At 40.5% G+C, this 21,139-nt stretch overlaps 1 protein-coding gene across 2 annotated transcripts; it reads left to right on the forward strand.

Annotated features, from left to right (window-relative positions):
• Window positions 1–3,205: 3,205 nt before the first annotated feature.
• On the forward strand, window positions 3,206–15,105 carry LOC101118100 (histone H2A.V). 2 transcript variants are annotated; one of them, XM_027968705.3, is made up of 5 exons: window positions 3,206–3,360; window positions 6,463–6,540; window positions 9,187–9,300; window positions 13,630–13,759; window positions 14,774–15,105. In XM_027968705.3, the coding sequence occupies exons 1-5, from the start codon at window positions 3,208–3,210 to the stop codon at window positions 14,833–14,835; spliced, it is 537 nt and encodes a 178-aa protein (XP_027824506.2). In that variant the 5' UTR covers window positions 3,206–3,207; the 3' UTR covers window positions 14,836–15,105. The 2 variants fall into 2 exon arrangements, with proteins under 2 accessions (XP_027824506.2, XP_027824507.2); XM_027968706.3 differs by lacking the exon at window positions 9,187–9,300.
• Window positions 15,106–21,139: the final 6,034 nt, after the last annotated feature.

Below are 21,139 nucleotides of genomic sequence, written 5' to 3' on the forward strand. Positions count from 1 at the left end.
CTGCCTTCTTTGCAACCCCAGTTCACTGTAAACTAGATTTTATTCACCAACACACTTGCTTCATAAAGAGTTAATAGGCAGTTTTTCTGTTTACAGATGTCAGAAAACTTGCATCCATTTTCCTTAAGTCTGTGGGTTTTTATATATTTCTTTAATCCCTAAACAGGATGTATAAATCACTAAAGAGATTACTATTGTCTGTGATGAGAACCAGTTTCTTTCAACCTGATTCCATTTTCATCAAAATGTGAATCAATGAAATGGAGAATGGCAAGTGAGTAAATGAACTTCCTGTTAAGGAAAGAAATTAATATTTCCTGGCTATTTATTATATACTAGGTACCTTTTATACATCATTGAATTAGTGTTAATTCACAACCTGTAAAATAGGTTTCGCTATTCTGTTTTACAAATGACAAAATAGATAATATTAAATCCCTCACCCAGATCATACAACTAGTAAGTAAGGAGTTTGGATTCAAACTCAAATCTTTCCACAGACCACACTGCCTATCTAAAAATGAGTTAGTATTGTTTCTTTTCATTTGCCAAGTGACATTTTCAGGGTACTAAGTATTGTACCAAGTAGAGTGACAACCAAGGGAGATCAACACAATTGAGCATGACAAGGACTGATGATAGCAGAATATACTAGGTAATACAGGTATCCAAATCAGGACTGTCAAGGAAGACATACTGAAGAAAGTGATATTTGGGTTGGCCCTTGAAGGATGATTAAAAGTTAGCAAAAAAGAAGCTAAGATGGATGAGTGTTCCAAGCAAAGGCATGAGCAAAGGTAAGATTGAGTTTCAGGGGTGGTAAGGAGAAACAAAACCTGAGATGAGCAGAAGCCAGAAAAATAAAGGGCTTTTACACCATGCTAAGGATCTGGATTTTATTCTAAAGTCAATGAGGTTAAAGGAAAATATAGCAAGAACTGTATTTTAGAAAGAGTGAAGTGAAGGAAGAAAAGGATTGGACATTTGTTAAGAGGTTTTTGCACTATTAAGGTGAAAAATGGCAAATGCTAAACTGAATCAGTGTTAATACACAGGGGTGGGGGGAAAAGCCAGATTTGATATTCAGAAAGTAGAGGGATCTGGATAGAATTGCAACAGCCACACCAGCTTGCTTTTAAAGTCCCTTCACTGTGACAATTCTTTCTCACCTCAAGAACCTTTATACTTGCTTTCTTCTTCACAGAACATTGCTAAATTACACCTTATGAAGAGAAATGGATGAGAGAGGATGAGATGGTTGGATGGCATCACTGACTAAATGGACATGAGTTTAACCAAGCTCAGGGAGATAGTGAAGGACAGGCAAGCCTGGCATGCTGCAATTCATGCAGTCACAAAGAGTTAGACAGGACTTAGCGGCTGAACATTGTAAATTACATTTCCCCCACTTCTCTCAAAACACCTTGTTCTTTTCCTACTATGCACTTGCATTTATTATAATTCACACATTTGTCTGTTTACTTCTTTAACATCTCACCCCTGCTATCAGGGACTCTTAGGGCACAGACAAGTCTATTTTGCCAACCCCTGAATCCCAAGGACCTAGCACAGTGCCTTCAAACAGTGCCAACAAACCACTAGGTGCCTGGTTGAAGGTGAAGTCACAGGTGGATGCCTTGGCAGACGTGTAATGCCATCCACTGAGGCCAAAAACACGAAAGGAGGAGCAGCAATTAACTAAAAATGGTTACTGCTTACTGAATTGACTCCCAACTCTTGCACCTTTTCAGGTTTTCCTCCCCCTGTCTTCAGGCACCTCCTTCCTCACGTTCATCTACACCTTAACCCATATTTTTCCACACACCTTCACTCCAACCAGTCCATTCTAAAGGAGATCAGTCCTGGGTGTTCTTTGGAAGGAATGATGCTAAAGCTGAAACTCCAGTACTTTGGCCACTTCATGCGAAGAGTTGACTCACTGGAAAAAACTCTGATGCTGGGAGGGAATGGGGGCAGGAGGAAAAGGGGATGACAGAGGATGAGATGACTGGATGGCATCACCGACTCGATGGACCTGAGTTTGAGTGAACTCCGGGAGTTGGTGATGGACAGGGGGGCCTGGCGTGCTGCAATTCATGGGGTCGCAAAGAGTCAGACACGACTGAGCGACTGAACTGAACTCACTCATATTTTTCCAAACTATTATGTGTAAGTTCTCCTTTTCCCTCTCCTGGAACTCGTTACATTTCCTTGAGACTCAGGGGTCCCCCCACCCCACATGTTACTTCTCCATGTCAGAAGAGAATTCTCACTTTGGGATAGGATCTGCCCATCTGGTATACTTCTGAAATTCCCGGCTGGGTAAATCCCGCCAGAAAAAAATATCCGCGGGGACCATCGGCTCCACACACCTGGAACCCTGCCCGGCGCGGTCAGTGCAGACAACTGTGAAGAAAAGCAAAGGTTCCTAACTGCAGCGGGTGAGAACTGGCCCGGAGCCTAGGCCTGGGACCTGGCAACCAGGGGCAGTGCGGTCCAGGGGATGATCGGGCCAGCACACCGCCTAGGGGCTGCCGGGGTTGCGGGGGTTCGGGAGCAGCCGTAGGCTGACAAGTGAGAAAGCCCTGCTTCGCGCCGGTCCCTCAGCTTCGCAGCGGGCGCAGGGACTCCAACCCCATTTCCGAATTTCTCTCCCGTTGCAACTAGCGTTTAACCTAAGGCCAGCGGGAAGGCGCTGCGGAGAAGGGCTGCCAGGCCTGGAAATAGTGCCCACCGCGGAGCGAGTCCCCGCTAGCACAGAGAAATCCTCGGAATCTGTGAGAAACCACGAGGAGAAGCTACGAGCACGACCGTTCCCTTCTCAATCAAGTCTCAGAAACCCTAGAGTCGACGCTGAGAAAGAGCGGGAAAGCCAGCGCAGCCACCAATCTGTCCACCCATTGGCCAATCGCGCTGTCTTTCCCTAAGATCCGCCTCCCTTGCTCGCGGGCGATGTTCTTATCGGCTGATTTCCGCCAGCCTTCAGCTCTCATTGGTCAGCTCCTCCGTTCGTCAGGTTGGGCCTTGTAGACAGGCGGAGAACGGAGTCTGGCTCCGCCCCAGTCGCGCACAGGCGCGTCTGTGTTGGAGTAGGAGGCTCCGCCTCCGCGTGCCGTGTGCAAAAACAAACAGCCGTTAGGGAGGAGGGGCTGAGGGGCGGGGCCTGGTTAGAAGGAAGTGCGCGATTGGGCAGCAGACGGGGTTCAAATGAGCAAGGCGAGCGGGCATTGGCCGGGGCGGTGCGAGGCGGGCCCCGGTTATTGTCCGGGCTCTCGCGGCCGCGGCGGCAACGGCGGTCGGTGCTGCGCTAGCGGCGGCGGCGGCTCGGCGGGACCGAGGGCACGAGCGGCCGAGACCATGGTGAGGGCTACGGGGCGGCCGGGAGGGCGGCGATGGCCGAGTGGCGCCACTACCTGTTGAGGCGGCGGGCGTCAGGCGGCGACGACATCGGTGGGGCGGGCGTCAGGAGGCCGGGCTGCCAGCGGTCCCGGCCTCGCTCGCCGCGGCGCCGGCGCGAATCGAGCTGCGCGGGCTGAGGCCGGGTGTCCCTGAGCAGGACAACCCTCGCTGCTCCACAGCACCTCCGTAGCTGCTGCGACTGACTTTTGAGTCCTAAATTATGCGTTGGTAAGAAAAGTGCGGCTTTTTAGAAACGCGAATGGAGGGAACCGGGCTCCTTGTGAAGTTGAGAGGGAAAGACGTTGGAGGGGGGCTGTGCCCTGCGCGGGAGTGAAGCAGTAAAGCCGAGGCGACGAGTGGTGTCCGCCCGAGCGCCCTCCGGAGACAGCCCTGCCCGAGGCTGAACCACAAACAGAAATTGTGGTTATTGTGACGTTCTCGCGTCTTAGATCTAGAGTCGAGCTTGTGGATGGTAGCACCCGGGCTGTGTAACTTGTAGTTGTGCGGTTAACGGAAGCGCTTTCACAGGCAGACTGTGGCATAGATTACATCTGCTCTGTAAACTGATTTGCTCGAGCAGACAATTCTCGTGATGCTTGCTGGTTTCAAAAGGTGTCACTCGTTTAATCTCTAGCAACCTACTATATGTTGGCTGTCCCTTTACCAGCAGCTAAAAATACATACGCGTTCGCATGGCTAAAAATACAGGAGGCGTGGAGTTGTCATTCTTGTTTTGAAATTTTAAACGTGATGGGAAGTGAACCTGTATCTGTTAAACAAATTTGCAAGTTCCTTGACATCCAATTTGCAACTTTTTCTGAATGAAATATACTCCATTGGCCTCCATAGGCATATTTTCTACCTGGAGATGCTTAGCCCAGGTTAATACTAATTCAGTTTTTAGAATAAAAAATTTTATCGTGCTTGTATTTTGGTTCTCAGCAAACGTATTAAAATGATTGTGCGAAGTTGGGAGAGTGTTTACAGACTTTGAGGAGGTTGTGAAAGGAAAGTATTCATTTACTATGCAATTTTATATTCACAAGTTTAATTCCATAAAGTTTTGTTTTTGCTAAGTATAAGAAATGTATCTGGACTCTCCAAGCCACGGAAATAGTCATTTAATTTACTGAGATTTTAAAAAACTGATTTCCTGCCTACTTCCTTAAAAAACAAATAGGTTAAACAGCAAATGTAATGGATTTGGAACGGTAGGGATAAAATAGCTTAAGTAAATTGGGAAACCTGAGGACTTTTGCAGTTAATAACTTTTTATTGATAACTGTGTGTTTCATAATTCAGTCATAGAGAAATAATGATTATAGTTTTAGCCTCATGCACTAGTTGAGATGTTTCTTATGTTTTACATCAGGGCAAATAGAGCTGAAAAGATTTATTTGAAGAATAAGTGAAAGCACATGGTTACTTGAACTGACCTCAGAAATCCAAAGATGATGCAGTATTTTTTTCTTGTATAGCAGTATGGTCAGAAATTATTAAAAATATATGAGGCATTCTTGTAGAAATCTAAAGTTTCTCAATTCTCTTTGTTAAACTTAAATCAGTCTCTCAATAGATTATTAAATTTAAGAAAGATACTAATTAGTTATTCATTTTTTGTTCCTGCTCCTAACACCTGCTAAGGCCTTTTATTTTTTTGCCTTGAATATAGATTTGAGAGATAAACATTGGCTCAGCTGAGAGATGGGGTATGGGGCATACATAGTTGATTTTTAGTCTAAAAAATAAAGCATTACAAAAGGGATATGCCATTTCTACTTCACAAATACCCTCAAACAACTGGCCAGTTTTGTAAACTGATTTTTTTTTTTTTTAACAGACAAGAAATAAATTTAAATAGTAAAATCAAGCAGTTCAAAAGGGAGTATTGGTTTCCTTCTCAAGTCAGATCCTTAGTATTTCTTCCCTAGTGGCAAATAACTTTTCTGGTGTGTTGTGTGACCTTCTAGAAATGTATATTATACACACACTCTGCAGTACCTCATTTTTACATAAACAAAAGCTCACTGCGATTGTACATACCTTGCCTTTTACCCAAATATGTATTGTGATTTTTTCCATATCAGCACATGTCTATAATTCATTTGTTGAAATAGCTGCATAATAGTCCATTGCATTTATATACTGTGTCCTATTTGTGAACATCCAGGTTATTTGAGAAACATTTGTATCATTTGAAAGTGTTTTTTCTTTAACTCCTTAAGAATAAGTTTGAATGTCTTCTTTTTTTTTAAACGCACATAACAGTGACCATTTTGCAGTTTTTAAAATGCCTGCCAAGTCTATATTCCATCCTCTTCCCAGCCTCTGGCAGCCACCCTTCTGCTTTCTGTTCCTGTGATTTTGACTAGGTAGGTCATGTTAAGTGGAATCAGACATATTGGTCCTTTTGCAACTGGCTTATTTCACTTAGCATCATGTCTTCAAGATTTATTCGTGTGGTAGCATGTATCAGAATTTCCTTCATTCTTACAGTATATACCACAGTTTTCCATGATGGACGTTTAGGTTGTTTCTGTCTTTTAGCTGCTATTTATAATACTGCTGTGAATAAAATAGCAAATAGTATACAAAATATCTGTTTGAGTCCCTGCTCTCAATTATTGAGTATATGCCTAGAAGTGCTAGATCATAAGGTAATTCTGTGTTTAATTTTTTGAGGTTTTTTTTTTTCTCAAGATGGTATTTTTTTTCCTCTCAAAAGAGGTAAATTCTGAATATTTCTATGGAAATGATAGATGCTAACATTTAAAAAATTATTTTATTATGAACTATTTCTAACATGAGTTACATTGATGATGAATATTCTTCAGTCTGAAATTTGAAAAATATGTTCAAATATTTAGAAATCTCATTTTAAATAAGTATTTAAGTTTCGATCTCATCTTTATATAAATCAATAAATGGCAATTTGGCATGGATATTTAAAATTGAAAGAGAATTTTTTTTTAACTACCTAAAATAAAACTAGAAGAAATTTTGTTTCCTAGATACTTTTGAAATAGCATTTTTGATTCTTCATCTGGAACTTTTTTCACTTAGGCTGGAGGCAAAGCTGGAAAGGACAGTGGGAAGGCCAAGGCCAAGGCAGTGTCTCGCTCACAGAGAGCTGGGCTACAGGTAACGGATTCATTATTAAATTAATTTCTTAACAGTTGTAACTCATGACTCAAATGTTTCTTTAATTACAAAAATGTACTATTGACTGTTGATAATGAAATTAATTGGTCAAAATATAAACGACAAAGCAACTGCCTTTTAGTTTGTACTCTTCTAAGCAACGACACGTTAGGAAAACATCTTACGCAAATTTGGTGATTTTGCTGTCTTAAAATCTGTTATTTCTAGATTATAATTATGTTCCTAGTACTTTTATAAACTATCATATTGAAGTGAGTATGCTGTTGCTTTCATTTTGAAGAAGGTGTTTCTAGTGGTATATCAGCTTTCAGGATGAAATAGAATGGACTGTCCACTAGTCCCTCTGAGTCTTTCCCCAATACCTTCAAATGTAGACTGAGTTATATATCCTCAAGAACACTAGATTTTGTATATATGAATTGCTGTAACTTTAATCCAGAAACTCAAATTTTTCTGGATGAGTAAGAATTAATTGCTTTACATGTAAGAGATACTTTTTAAACAGGAAAGTTTGAAGGCCAGACTATAAGGTAGTGATGCAAAATTTTTAAGGAAGAAGATGACATTTTCTGAGTGGTACTGAAGGAAATGGAGGGCAAGAACTTAACCTTTATGCGTACTTTGTTTTGGAACATCATGCAACTATCCATTAGAATTTATTTGAGGGAATTCCCTGGCAGTCCAGTGGTTAGGACTTGGTGCTCTCACTGCAAAGAGCCCGGGTTTGATCCGTGGTCGAGAAACTAAGATCCTGCAAGCTGCATAGCCAAAAAAAAGACAAGTGGAATTTATTTGAAGTATCCTTACCTTGAAGTTGGAGATGGAAGACAGATTACAGGTTATTGCGGTGGTTTAGGAGTAAGGTAACGCATACTTGAACTTGTGTGTGTGTGTGTGTATGTTAGTTGTTTAGTCGTGTCTGACTCTTTGCAACTCCATAGACTGTAGCCCACCAGGCCCCTCTGTCCATGGAATTCTCCAGGCAAGAACACTGGAGTGGGTTGCCATTTCCTTCTCCAAAAGGAACTATGGAAAGAAGGAAAGTGAAGTCGCTCAGTTGTGTCCAACTCCTTGCGACCCCATGGACTGTAGCCTACCAGGCTACTCCATCCATGGGATTTTCCAGGCAAGAGTACTGGGGTGGGTTGCCATTTCCTTCTCCAACTTGAACTTGAGTGGGATGGAAAAGAACAGAAGGCATATATATGCTCCTAAAAAACGAGAGGAGAGGTATAGGTTTGAGAGGAAGGTCAGAAGTTTCTCTAAGGCCTAGACCCTAAGGGGAGTTTGTAGTAGGAGCAAGTTATGAAATAAAAATTTTGAGTGGAATCATTTGGAAGTTCCAGTAAAATAACCATGTGAAAATATCCAAAAATTGAAGATTTGAGTTTAGCTTTCCAAGAGAAGTGATCAAAAGAATTACAAATCTAAAATCACTTCAGTAAAATTGGTAGTTTGGGCTATGGATGAGTTTCCTCAGTAGTGCTTGAGAAAAGAACAAAAAGACATTGGTGGACTCCTCACCGTATTTGACATATTTGAGTCAAACAATGAACACTGAGGAGTAGTCAGAGTTAGTGTTAGAACTGTGTAATCCTTGTAGCCTGAGAAGAATGGTTTTCAGGGTCCTCTGTGTCAGACAACATGTCAATCACTGAGGATCTAAAAGCGAGTAAGGCATAGATCCTGGTCTTGGGGACCTTAGAATTAGGGAAGGAATGTAAATAGAACAGTCATGCATTTTCTTCTGAAGCACACAATCTGGAAGTGGCTAGTAGATTTGGTAATTAAAATGTTACTGCTGATCTTTAAGAATGGTGTTTAACAGAAGCCAAGTTTGGATTGGGAGAAAATGGGTGACAAGAAAGAGGTTTCAAGTTTACTTTTAAATTTTGCCTTTGGAAAGGGATGTCTAGACTGTAACTGGAGGCAGTTACAGTAGACTAGACATGTAGAGACCTTTGAACTGTGCAGAAGGAAAGGAGCCATGAAAAGGAGGTAATTGAGTTGTTGAATGATGGAGCAGTAACAGGATGAGGAAGGTCCTTAAAGTCGGGGGGCAGGGGGTGGGTGTGAGGCATAGACAAGTGGGATTAGGGTACTGTGGAAATGAGAAGGTACCTATTCTCAGGAAGTCACAATGTTGGTTTTCTTAACTATCAGGTTACCTCTTGAAACTGAGGAAAGAAGAATGAAGTTGGGGCCTAAAGAAGGTGGTAGAGGTTCATAGTCACATGAGCCTGTTATGTGAAGGAATTAATTAAATATGAATACAGTTATTAGGCCCTGTAGAATGTGTAGTTGGTGACTATACTGCATAGTTTCTCTTTATTGTGTAATGACTCCATATTATGCAGGAATTAATTTGTAAAACCGTGAGTGGTTTTTGTTTTTAAATTCTGTCTTCAGGGGGTGTAAAATTAGTCATGGCCATTTGGGGCTAATTATTAGGACTAATACTAACTTACAAGCCCAAAGAACTGTTAATTGGCAAATAATTTTGACTTCTAATAAGTGTAACCAAATTTTTTATCTGGATTTACTTATGTCATTTGGCTGTTCACTATGTTCAGTAACATGATGTTAAAACTTCAGTGTTTCCCGTTTGGATGGTCTCTCTTTCAGTTTCCTGTGGGCCGCATCCATAGACATTTGAAGACTCGTACCACGAGCCATGGAAGGGTCGGTGCCACTGCTGCAGTGTATAGTGCTGCAATTCTGGAGTACCTCACCGCTGAGGTTAGTGGTGGAAATAATTATGTGTTGGAATCCCAGAGTTGTCCTAGACATAAATGGCTGAAACCCATGGAAAATGAGTTTGAAACAAAAAGACTCACTCTTGTTAGTTTCTTTTAATAGCGGTTTTTAGATGGATCTTATCAGCCAGTACTAGTGTCAAACAGAACTTTGGTGTGCTCACTTTTAAAGTTAGGACAATAAAGGACAGAAATGGTATGGACCTAGCAGAAGCAAAAGATATTAAAAAGAGGTGTCAAGAATGCACAGGAGAACTATACAGAAAAGATCTTAATGACCCAGATAACCGCGATGGTGTGATCATTCACCTAGAGCCAGACATCCTGGAGTGTGAAGTCAAGTGGGCCTTAGGAAGCATCACTATGAACAAAGCTAGTAGAAGTGATGGAATTTCAAATAGTTGAACTATTTCAAATCGTAAAGGATGATGCTGTAAAAGTGTTGTACTCTGTATGCCAACAAATTTGGAAAACACAGCAGTGGCCACAGGACTGGAAAAGGTCAATTTTCATTCTAGTCCCAAAGAAAAGCAATGCCAAAGAATGCTCAAACTACCACACAATTGTACTCATCTCACACGCTAGCAAAGGAATGCTCAAAATTCTCCCAATCCAGGCTTCAACAGTACATGAACCATGAACTTCCAGATGTTCAATCTGGATTTAGAAAAGGCAGAGGAACCAGAGATCTTGACAACATCCTCTGGATCATCGAAAAAGCAAGAGAGTTGCAGAAAAACATCTACGTCTGTTTCATTGACTGTGCTAAAGCCTTTGACTGTGTGGATCACAACAAACTGTGGAAAATTCTGAAAGAGATGGGAATACCAGACCACCTGACCTGCCTCGTGAGAAATCTATATGCAGGTCAAAAAGCCACAGTTAGAAACTACATGGAACAAGAGACTGGTTCCAAATTGGGAAAGGTGTATGTCAAGGCTATACATTGTCACTCTGCTTATTTAACTTATAAGCAGAGTACATCATTTGAAATGCCTGGCTGGATGAAGCACAAGCTGGAGTCAAGATTGCCGGGAGAAATATCAATAACCTCACATATGCAGGTGATACCACCCGTATGGCAGAAAGAAAAGGACTAAAGAGCCTCTTGATGAAAATGAAAGAGGAGAGTGAAAAGCTGGCTTAAAACTCAACATTCAAACTAAAATCATGATATCCGGTCTCATCACTTCATGGTAAATAGTTGGAGAAACAGTGGAAACAGTGGGAGACTTGATTTTTGGGAGGCTCCAAAATCACTGCAGATGGTGATTGCAGCCATGAAATTAAGACACTTACTCCTTGAAAGAAAAGCTATGACTGACTTAGCTTATTAAAAAGCAGAGACATTACTTTGCCAACAAAGGTTCATCTAGTCAAAGCTGTGGTTTTGCCTGTAGTCATGTATGTATGTGAGAGTTGGACCTTAAAGAAAGCTGAGCACATTTTGAACTGTGGTGTTTGGGAAGACTCTTGAGAGTCCCTTGGACTGCAGGAGGAGCAGGCCAGTCAGTCCTAAAAGGGAATCAGTCCTGAATATTCATTGGAAGGACTGATGCTGAAGCTCCAATAGTTTGGCCACCTGATGTAAAGAACTGACTCGTTGGAAAAGACCCTGTTGCTGGGAAAGAGTGAAGGTGGGATGAGAAGGGGATGACAGAGAATGAGATGGTTTGATGGTACCACAGTCTCAATAGACATGAGTTTGAGCAAGCTCCAGGAGTTGGTGATGGACAGGGAAGCCTGGCATGCAGCAGTCCATGGAGTCGCAAAGAGTCGGGCATGACTGAGCGACTGAACTATACCAGCTGAGCTACCAGGAAAGCCTGAACTGAGGGTCAGTAATCCATGTTTTTAAGTTGACTTGACAAACAAGTGTAAAATAATTTAAATACCATACTGCTAATTAAACAAATTCTGAACTATGTATATAAGCAGTAGGTGATATTTGTGGACTTCACTGATGGTCCGTCCAGTGGTAAAGACTCTGCACCCCGCTGCAGGGAAGTTTGATCCCAGGTCAGGAAAGATTCCCAAATGCTGGGCATCATGCCCCCGCTCCCCCCCAAAAAAGTAGTATTTGTGAAGTTACAGGATAACTCTTAATTAATAAAAATTTGAGGTGGAGTAAAGTTTTAGCAGTGTGATCTTACATTTTTTTGTGTTTATTATTTGGCTGTACTGGATCTTCATTGTAGTACATAGGCTTCTCACTGCATTGCCTTCTTTTGTTGTGGAGCATGGGCTCTAGGGTGCACAAGCTTCAGTAGTTACGGCACATGGGCTTAGTTGTTCCACGGCATGTGGAATCTTGCCAGGCCAGGGATCAAACACATGTCCCTTGCATTGGCAGGCAGATTCTTCAGCACTGAACCACCAAGGAAGTCCATCGCAACTCTTATGATGATATGATGACATGAAATTTGGTAAAAGACCTAATCAGTGCTGGTGCTCTGTGTGGTTATATACATAAAATGCTGTATCTTAACTCAGTTTGACTTTTCAGGAAATTAGAAGTTATTTGGGCAAAAGTTCTTAATTCATGGACCATCACTTCCTCCATAGTAATCCCTCTTAAGTAAAACAAAAGGGACATCATGAGACTCCTTCAACTGCATTCCAAACCAGGAGAGTAATTTGAGTAGCAAGCAAGTCAAGTGATAGAGTTAGCCAGTCTAGTAGAAGCAAGGGGAAGATTCACTTGGGAAAGATGTGCTTGGGAGCTAGGTTGAAAGATTTAGGTTTAACCTGTGTGTTAATCATCACTGCTGTCATTTCATTAACTTTACCAAATCATTTGTTTTCCCATTGGAGATTTAACATTTACTTTAACATTGATAGTTTCAACTTTACTGTGTTACAAGGAGGGATTTTTGTGTTGGTAATATTTTTGTTGGTACTAGTTAGCCTTTCTCGTCTATCACTTTTATATCAGTTTTCATTAATACTTGTTTAGCTGTAGGCTTTTCAGAAAGGTATGCATTTTGTTCACTCATGTGAAGATACAGGCTTCTGCTTCAGAACGTTCATGTGCCATCTGAACTCCCATTTTCTTTGTTCTTAGGAACTTTGATTACGACTTTTTAGGTTAAGATAATGAAATAAATATACACATTCACACACACACACAAGCATGTATACATACATAATCAAAACATGTCTTCCAGATATCTAAGTTTGGGGTTTTAGAAGTAAAGGAAATAATGAAATCTTAAGTTTGGAGGTAATTAACTTTTCAGTGTTTCACACTAGAATCACTTGCAAAAGCTTTCAAAAGATGGTGGTGCCTGACCTCACCTCTGTCCACTCACAGCTGCATCGGAGAATGGAATAGAGTACTGGTGATTTTTAAAGCATACTGATTGCTCCAGATGTATACCAAGGCTTTCCACCACTCTGCTTAAATCAGGAGGCTCTGTGGAGTTAGTTTTGTATTGTTTCCATCAAAAGTTTTATAATACCAGTACAGTCTGTGGAGGTGAAAAGAGAAATGCAGTTTTATGGCCAGCTGGGACTTTGAAATTACTCTTGCTGAAAATTCCCATTATAGAATAAAGGGCTTCTGGCATACTGCCTACAGATTATAAAGCCCAGCGGTGTTAGAAATTCTGAATAAGGAATTATCTTTATACTTTTAAACTTTTCTACAAGTCGTAAGCAATAAATTTCAGCTATTAAGGGCTATGAAAAATTAGACTACACTGGTATATTAAAATATAATCATTTTCTAGATGTTCACAATTAGAATCTTGGCTAAGGGATAATAACACTTATTTCTTGCTGTAGAAGTTGATGATTTTTGCTCGTTTCTAGTTATTTTGCGGAGAAGGCAATGGCACCCCACTCCAGTACGGTTGCCTGGAATATCCCATGGATGGAGGAGCCTGGTAGGCTGCAGTCCATGGGGTCGCTAAGAGTCAGATATGACTGAGCGACTTCACTTTCACTTTTCACTTTCATGCATTGGAGAAGGAAATGGCAACCCACTCCAGTGTTCTTGCCTGGAGAATCCCAGGGATGGGGGAGCCTGGTGGGCTACCGTCTATAGGGTCATACAGAGTCAGACACGACTGAAGTGACTTAGCAGCTAGTTATTTTGCAGAGAATTAATATAAAAGGACCAAATGAAGTACTAAGAGTTCTATAACCTTACTGTAGAAATTTGGAAATAAATTATTGTTGGTTTATTTATGTATCTTTTGTGTTTTATGTGTAGATGCTATAGTGATCTTTTAGCTGTAATTGCAAGTCTAAACAGAATCCTTAAACACTTCACCCTTGTTTGATATGCTGTCTCATGGGTGCTTTGTAGGTGCTGGAGCTGGCAGGTAATGCATCCAAGGATCTCAAAGTTAAGCGGATCACTCCACGCCACTTGCAGCTTGCAATCCGTGGTGATGAAGAGTTGGATTCTCTTATCAAAGCTACCATAGCTGGGGGTGGTATGTATTATTTCCTCTTCAACGTAGACTGTTACTGCCCTTAATGACTAATACGTAATTCAGATCAGTGATCCAGTACTGAGAACATAGAAAGTTAAATTCCAAAAGTGTTAAGTCTGTTACTGTTCTAGGCTTCTTCTCATGATCTGAATAAAAATTTCTTCTCCACATACAATGCAGTTTTTAAAAGGAAGTTCTTCAGCTAAATCTCATAGATGAGATTTGAAACCAAGTGTTTAAAATACTTCCTGTATCCTTTAAACTGTGTTTCAATAAAATCATCTTGAGAAATTGCATAATGTGATGCTCTTAAAAGTCAGACTGAGGGTAACTGAATGAGTCAGAATCAGCGAAGGTGAGATATAAGGTGGTGGTTCTTCATCCTTTTTGGATTACATTTGGAGAACCTCTTGAAAGCTGTGGTTACTCTTCTCAAAAAAAAAAAAAAGAACACAGAAAATCACACCATTTTACATACAGTTTTAAAGGGGGTTCCCAGACCCCAAGATGAAGATCCCTTGGTATAGATACTTAAGTAAACTTCATTCTAAGAGAAAAACAAATACCGTATATTAACATATATATGGAATCTAGAAAAATGTTACTGATAAGCCTATTTGCAGGGCAGGAATAAAGATTCAGACATAGAGAATGGATTTGTGAACACAGTGGGAGGAAGGAGAGCATGGGAGGAACTGAGAAAGTAACCTTGACATACATACACTGCCATGTGTGAGATAGATGACTAGTGGGAAACTGCTGGACAGCACAGGGAGCTCGCCCCTGCACTGTGATGACCTCGTGGGTTGGGAGGGCACTCCAGAGGGAGAGGATATGTGTATACTTAGAGCTGATCCACATTGCTGTACAGCAGAAACCAGCACAGCATTGTAAAGCAGTTATCCTTCAGTTTAAAAAAAACACCTTCATTCTTTGCGGATTGCTCTTTGGGGTTGAGGGGCTGAACTGATAAAAGTTTTTCTGCTAATACAGTTTCATTTCATTTCATTCTAGGAGTGATCCCTCACATCCACAAGTCTCTGATTGGAAAGAAGGGACAGCAGAAAACTGCTTAGAGAGTTGTCGTAACCAACGCTCTTCCTCCCTGTCGTTGTACTGTAACGGGACAGAAGAAATAATGGGGTTATGTGGAATTTTTAAAACAGTTAAATGGAAAACCATAGACAATTACTGTAGACATGATAAAAGAAACATTTGTACGTTCTTAGAATCGAAGTTTGATAAAAGTACCTTTTCATGTGGCAACAGTTGTGTTGATTGGCTAGGTTTCTCCCTTGTGTTTTATACAAAAATGGAATTGATAAACCATTTTTTAAAAAAACTAACTTGTCTCAAAACTATTCTGTTTGTGCTGTGTTGGAAATATTTTGCTCATCCTTTGAAATTTTTAATATTTCAAATTGGTTATATATTCAGAACAATCAGAAATTGGGAATCTGCTTCTATCATTGATACCATATTATATTGGATCTTAGATGGTACCTATTTGTAGTATGTAACAATTATTTTACATATCACTAAAGAAAAACTGCCCATTAAACCATGATATGCCATCAATTATAAGATGCATCCAAATTTCAGAGATCTTAGAATATAAAAACATGTTCAAGAAATGAAATAAGAGAGTGAAATTATTTAAATTACTTAATGAGGACTTATATATGGCAGGTTCTATACTAAGTGCTTTACCTCCATCTTAAAGGTATGGAAGCTGAGGCTCACAGAAGTTAAATGGCTTGCCAGAAAAATTTATCTAGTAGATAGAAAAAGGCAGAAGTAGGATACAAACCTAGATTTGGCTGACTCCAGAACCCACACACTTAAACCTAGAATTGAAGTGAAGGTTATGTAAGTTGTCTGCTTTTGGCTTAAAATTCCAGCTTTTAGTGATCTTTTATTGGTACAGTAATATTCGGTATTTTGTACAATATTTTAAAAATATTTTTGTCAGTTTCTAAGTAACTGTTGTAAGATTTAAGTTAATGTACCAGTTAATGGTCCATCAGGAAATTATATTTTTTCTGCCTGGAAGTCTTCATTGACAGTGGAAATTCTTGAATGTTTTCTAATACAACAGTATCAGTACAAAACTCTCATTTTTTAAAACTTATTTTATTATGGAAATTTTCAAAAATAAAGAGAATAGTATGATGAACACCCATGTACTCATCCTCCAACTTCACCAGTTATCCTGTGGTCAATTTTGTTTTACCTATATCCCTCCTCAAGCCCTCATGTTAGTTGATTAGTTTGAATCCCATTCCAGGCATAATTTTCGTATCTATATACTTAAGTATGTGACATTATAGGGGTACTTTTTAGACTATAACCACAGTACCATTATTTTGAGACATTTTGTAATAGCAAATATCCAGTCAGTATTCATATATTCCTGATTGTTTCCTAATTTTACAATTGGTTTGTTTGAATCAGGATCCATACCGTATGTCTTCCGTTTTACTGATAGCTCTTAAGTTTCTCTTCAATCTATAGGTGTCTCTTTTTTTGAAGAAACAGTTCTATAGGATTGTCTCTTAAGTGTGGATTTTACTAAATCTTGGCACATATTTTGAAGAAGCTTCTATATTGAGAAGATCTACAATTGTCATGTGTGAAGTTTGGTAGTTTTTAGAAACCAAAGTAGCAATAGAGAAGGCAAAATAATCTTAACAATTTAGACTAGAGTTTTACTAGAGTTCTCTAGAGATTTGCTTCAAATTTTGGTAATGTAATTATTTGCTATGTACTGTGTTCCCCAGGATTGTATTTTTGTTTTCTAATGGAAGAAAACTAGAGCGATTGGGCCAGGTACTTTGAGCCTCAGCTTCACGTTTGGTCCATCTTGCTGCATCTGTACACCGCTTCCTCCTACTGGCTTGTTGTAAAGTGTGTCCCAACCATCATATTTCATCTATTGTACCTTCACAGGTAACTAGGAAGGGTTTATATGTATGTGTGTGTGTTACATGTTTTTTTGTATGTGTGTGTGTATTTTTTGTTTTTTCCCCTGACACTGAGTGGGATGCAGGATCTTAGTTCCCTGACCTTAGTTCCCTCAGGAGGGACCTGAGCCCCTGCTTTAGGAGCATGGAGTCTTAACCACTGAACTGCCAGGGCAGTCCTAATAATAAACAATTTGAAGTGAGCCAAATTTGGTCATACTTCAGAATCCATGCAGGATTGGTTCCAGGACCCCTTGGATACTCAGATCCATAAGATGCTCAAATTCATTATATAAAATGGCGTAACACTTGCACACAAGATTGGACCAGATACGTTAACTCATCTCTGGATTACTTATAATACCTAAAACACTGTGAATACTATATATAGTTGTAAATACAGTGTAAATATTCTGTAAATAGTTGCCAGTGCATGGCAAATTCAAGTTTTGCTTTCTGGAAATTTCTGGAATATTTTTCTCCCGTATTTTTTAATTTGGCTGCACCAGCTCTTATTTGCAGCATGTGGGATCTAGTTCTCTGTCCAGGGATGGAACCTGGACCCACTGCATTGGGAGAGCAAAGTGTTAACTGCTGGACACCAAGGATGTCCCTCCAATATTTTTGGTTAATGCTGGGTCTTCACTGCTGAGGGCATATTTTCTCTTGTGGAGGGTTGGGACTTGTCTAGTTGTGTGCATGCTTCTCATTGTGGTGGCTTCTCTTGTGGAGCACAGGCTCTAGAGCATGTAGGTTCAGTAGTTATGCACAAGCTTAGTTGCCCTTCAACATGAATTGTCCTAGACAAGGGATTGAACCCATGTCCCCTGCATTGGCAGGCGAATCCAGTGGATTACCAGGGAAGCTCCCTCCCGAATATTTTTGACTCATGATTGGATGACTCTGTGGATATGGAGGACAAACTGTACTATAGATTTGTTTTAATGTTTTCAAAATTTTAAATATTTAGTACAGGTAAAAGGAATGTGTGATTAAAATCCTCTCTGCCCGTAGGCCTTCACCCCTCTACCCAAAGACACCCACTGAAAACATTTCTCTGTATTCTCTGAAGGATATATAAAAACACAAAGATACACTTTATTCTGCTTTTTTACAAAAACTATCATGTTATAGGGCTTCCCTGATGGCTCAGTGGTTAAGAATCCGCTTGCCAGTGCAGGAGACTTGGGTTTGATCCCAGGTCAGGAAGATTCCCTGGAGGAGGAAATGGCTACCCACTCCAGTATCCTTGCCTTGGAAATCCCATTGACAGAGAAGTCTGGCGGGCTACAGTCCTTGGAGTCACAAAAGAGCCGGACACGACTTAGCCTAATCACAACAGTATATGTTATATGGTATTTTACTGCTCTTTTTTTTTTTCACCTAAAAGTCTAGTTGACACTATTCTGGAGATGCACTACCTTGTTCTTTTAACAACTACATCCTATCTCATTATGTCAGTGATTTTTAGCCTGAAGGCAGTTTGAAAGTTTGTGGGCCTCTGACAATAGATGGGGGTAGTGCTGCATGTGTTAAAATGCCTGAGACTGCCCCACTGACTTCCAAACATCAGATGTTTGTGCATGTGAAAAATGCATCTAAGTTTAAACTCCATTTTACATGTTAACACAGAGTTTCATTTTGGGTTGTTGAAAATTTGAATATCCCTGACACTTCCCAGGCCTCTGCTTTGTATTCTAATGGAAGCATGAACTTTGGAACGGCCTAAAGGCTACTGGAATTATGTCAAAGACACACAGAAGTCAATTTAGGGGGGCTTATACTAGTGGGATGATTCTAACATCAAAAATAATGTGTGCAATTGTAATACATTGAATGGAAATCCTTGAGTCTATTGTGATAGAGGGAGGGACAGATTAGAAGATTTCTCAATTTTTTGCAACCACAGAATTGGTTCAGGGGAATTCCCTCGTGGTCCAGTAGATTAGGACTTCACACACTCACTGCTGAGGGCATGGGTTCAGTCCCTGATTCCCTGACTAAAGAAACAGGATCCTTCAAGCCACCCTGATGCAGCCAAAACATTTTTAAAATTGATTCAGGTGAAGACCAGTAATTGATACTGAAACAAAACAATCAGGTGAAAGATCTGGGAACAGAGTCTTCACACAGGCAAAGTACCATCCCACAGGTTACCTACTGAGCAGGAAGTGTACAAAGTTACCTTTCCAGTGGAGCAGCAGATGGTCTGTTAAGTCTAAGCTCATATGCCAACTGACAAGAGGCAGAATTAAGTGCATATAGCATCACCTACGAAATATGATTATATTCTTTGCAGCCAAAGATGGAGAAGCTCTATACAGTCAGCAAAAACAAGACCGGGAGCTGACTGTGGCTCAGTCCATGAACTCCTTATTGCCAAATTCAGACTTAAGTTGAAGAAAGTAGGGGAAACCACTATTCAGGTATGACCTAAATAAAATTCCTTATGATTATACAGTGGAAGTGAGAAATAGATTCAGGGGATTAGATCTGATAGAGTGACTAAAGAACTATGGACGAGGGTTTGTGACATTGTGCAGGAAAACCATCCCCAAGAAAAAGAAATGCAAAAAGGAAAAATGGAGGCCTCACAAATAGCTGTGAAAAGAAGCGAAAGGCAAAGGAGAAAAGGAAAAATGTACCCATTTGGATGTAGAGTTCCAAAGAATAGCAAGGAGAGATAAGAAAGCCTTCCTCAGTGATCACTGCAAAGAAATAGAGGAAAACAATAGAATGGGAAAGACTAGAGACCTCTTCAAAAAAATGTAAGAGATACCAAAGTAATACTTCATGCAAAGATGGGTACCATAAAGGACAAATTATATGGACCTAACAGAAGCAAAAGATATTAAGAAGAGGTGGTGTGGTAGGGGGGTTCAGGATGGGGAACACGTACACCCATGGCTGATTCATGTCAATGTATGGCAAAACCACTACAGAAAAACAAACCAAAAAAAAGGTGGCAAGAATACACAGAACTATACAAAAAAGATCTACATGACCCAGATAATCACGATGGTGTGATCACTCACCTAGAGCCAGACATCCTGGAATGAGAAGTCAAGTAGGCCTTAGGAAATGGTATGGACAGCTAGTAGAGGTGATGGAATTCCAGCTGAGCTATTTCAAATCCTGAAAGATGATGCTGTGAAAGTGCTGCACTCAATATGGCAGCAAATTTGGAAAACTCAGCAGTGGCCACAGGACTGGAAAAGGTCAGTTTTCATTCCAATCCCAAAGAATGCTCAAACTACTACTGCACAATTGCACTCATCTCACACACTAGCAAAGGAATGCTCAAAATTCTCCAAGCCAGGCTTCAACAGTACATGAACCGTGAACTTCTAGATGTACAAGCTGGATTTAGCAAAGTTAGAGGAAGCAAAGATAAAATTGCCAACACCAGTTGGATCATAGGAAAAGCAAATTTCAGAAAAATATCTGCTTTATTGACTATTTCAAAGCCTTTGTGTGGATCACAATAAACTGTGGAAAATTCTTCAAGAGATGGGAATACCAGACCACCTGACCTGCCTCGTGAGAAATCTCTATGCAGGTCAAGAAGCCACAGTTAGAACCTACATGGAACAGACTGGTTCCAAATAGGAAAAGGAGTACGTCAAGGCTGTATATTGTCACCCTGCTTATTTAACTTATATGCAGAGTACATCATGAGAAACGCTGGACTGGAAGAAACACAAGCTGGAATCAAGATTACCAGAAATATCAATAACCTCAGATATGCAGATGACACCACCCTTATGGCAGAAAACGAAGAACCAAAGAGCCTCTTGATGAAAGAGAGTGAAAAAGTTGGCTTAAAACTCAACATTCAGAAAACTAAAATCATGACATCTGGTCCAATCACTTCATGGTAAACAGATGGAGAAACAACAGAAAGACTTTATTTTGGGGGGTTCCAAAATCACTGCAGATGGTGACTGCAGCCATGAAATTCAAAGATGCTTACTCCTTGGAAGAATAGCTATGACCAACCTAGATAGCATATTAAAAAGCAGATACATTACTTTGCCAACAAAGGTCCATCTAGTCAAAGCTATGGTTTTCCAGTGGTCATGTATGGATGTGAGTTAGACTATAAAGAAGGCTGAGTGCTGAAGAATTGGTTTTGAACTGTGGTGTTGGGAGAAGACTCTTGACAGTCCCTTGGACTGCAAGGTGATCCGACCAGTCCATCCTAAAGGAAAACAGTCCTGAATATTCATTGGAAGAACTGATGCTGAAGCTGAAACTCCAAGTTTGGCCACCTGATGTGAAGAAGTGACTCACTGGAAAAGCCCCTGTTGCTGGGAAAGATTGAAGGCGGGAGAAAGGGACGCAGAGAATGAGATGGTTGGATGGCATCATAGACTCAATGGACATGAGTTTGAGTAGGCTCCAGGAGTCAGTGATG

This window comes from Ovis aries, chromosome 4 (genome assembly GCF_016772045.2).
Source record: "Ovis aries strain OAR_USU_Benz2616 breed Rambouillet chromosome 4, ARS-UI_Ramb_v3.0, whole genome shotgun sequence".
NCBI classification, from domain to species: domain Eukaryota; kingdom Metazoa; phylum Chordata; class Mammalia; order Artiodactyla; family Bovidae; genus Ovis; species Ovis aries.

Excerpts from the sequence above, each read along its gene's own strand:
- LOC101118100 (XM_027968705.3), top strand. The coding sequence starts at position 3,208 with ATGAGCAAGGCGAGCGGGCATTGGCCGGGGCGGTGCGAGGCGGGCCCC. Across the intron at positions 9,301-13,629 it reads TGGAGTACCTCACCGCTGAG|GTGCTGGAGCTGGCAGGTAA; the intron begins GTTAGTGGTGGA and ends GGTGCTTTGTAG. Across the intron at positions 13,760-14,773 it reads AGCTACCATAGCTGGGGGTG|GAGTGATCCCTCACATCCAC; the intron begins GTATGTATTATT and ends ATTTCATTCTAG.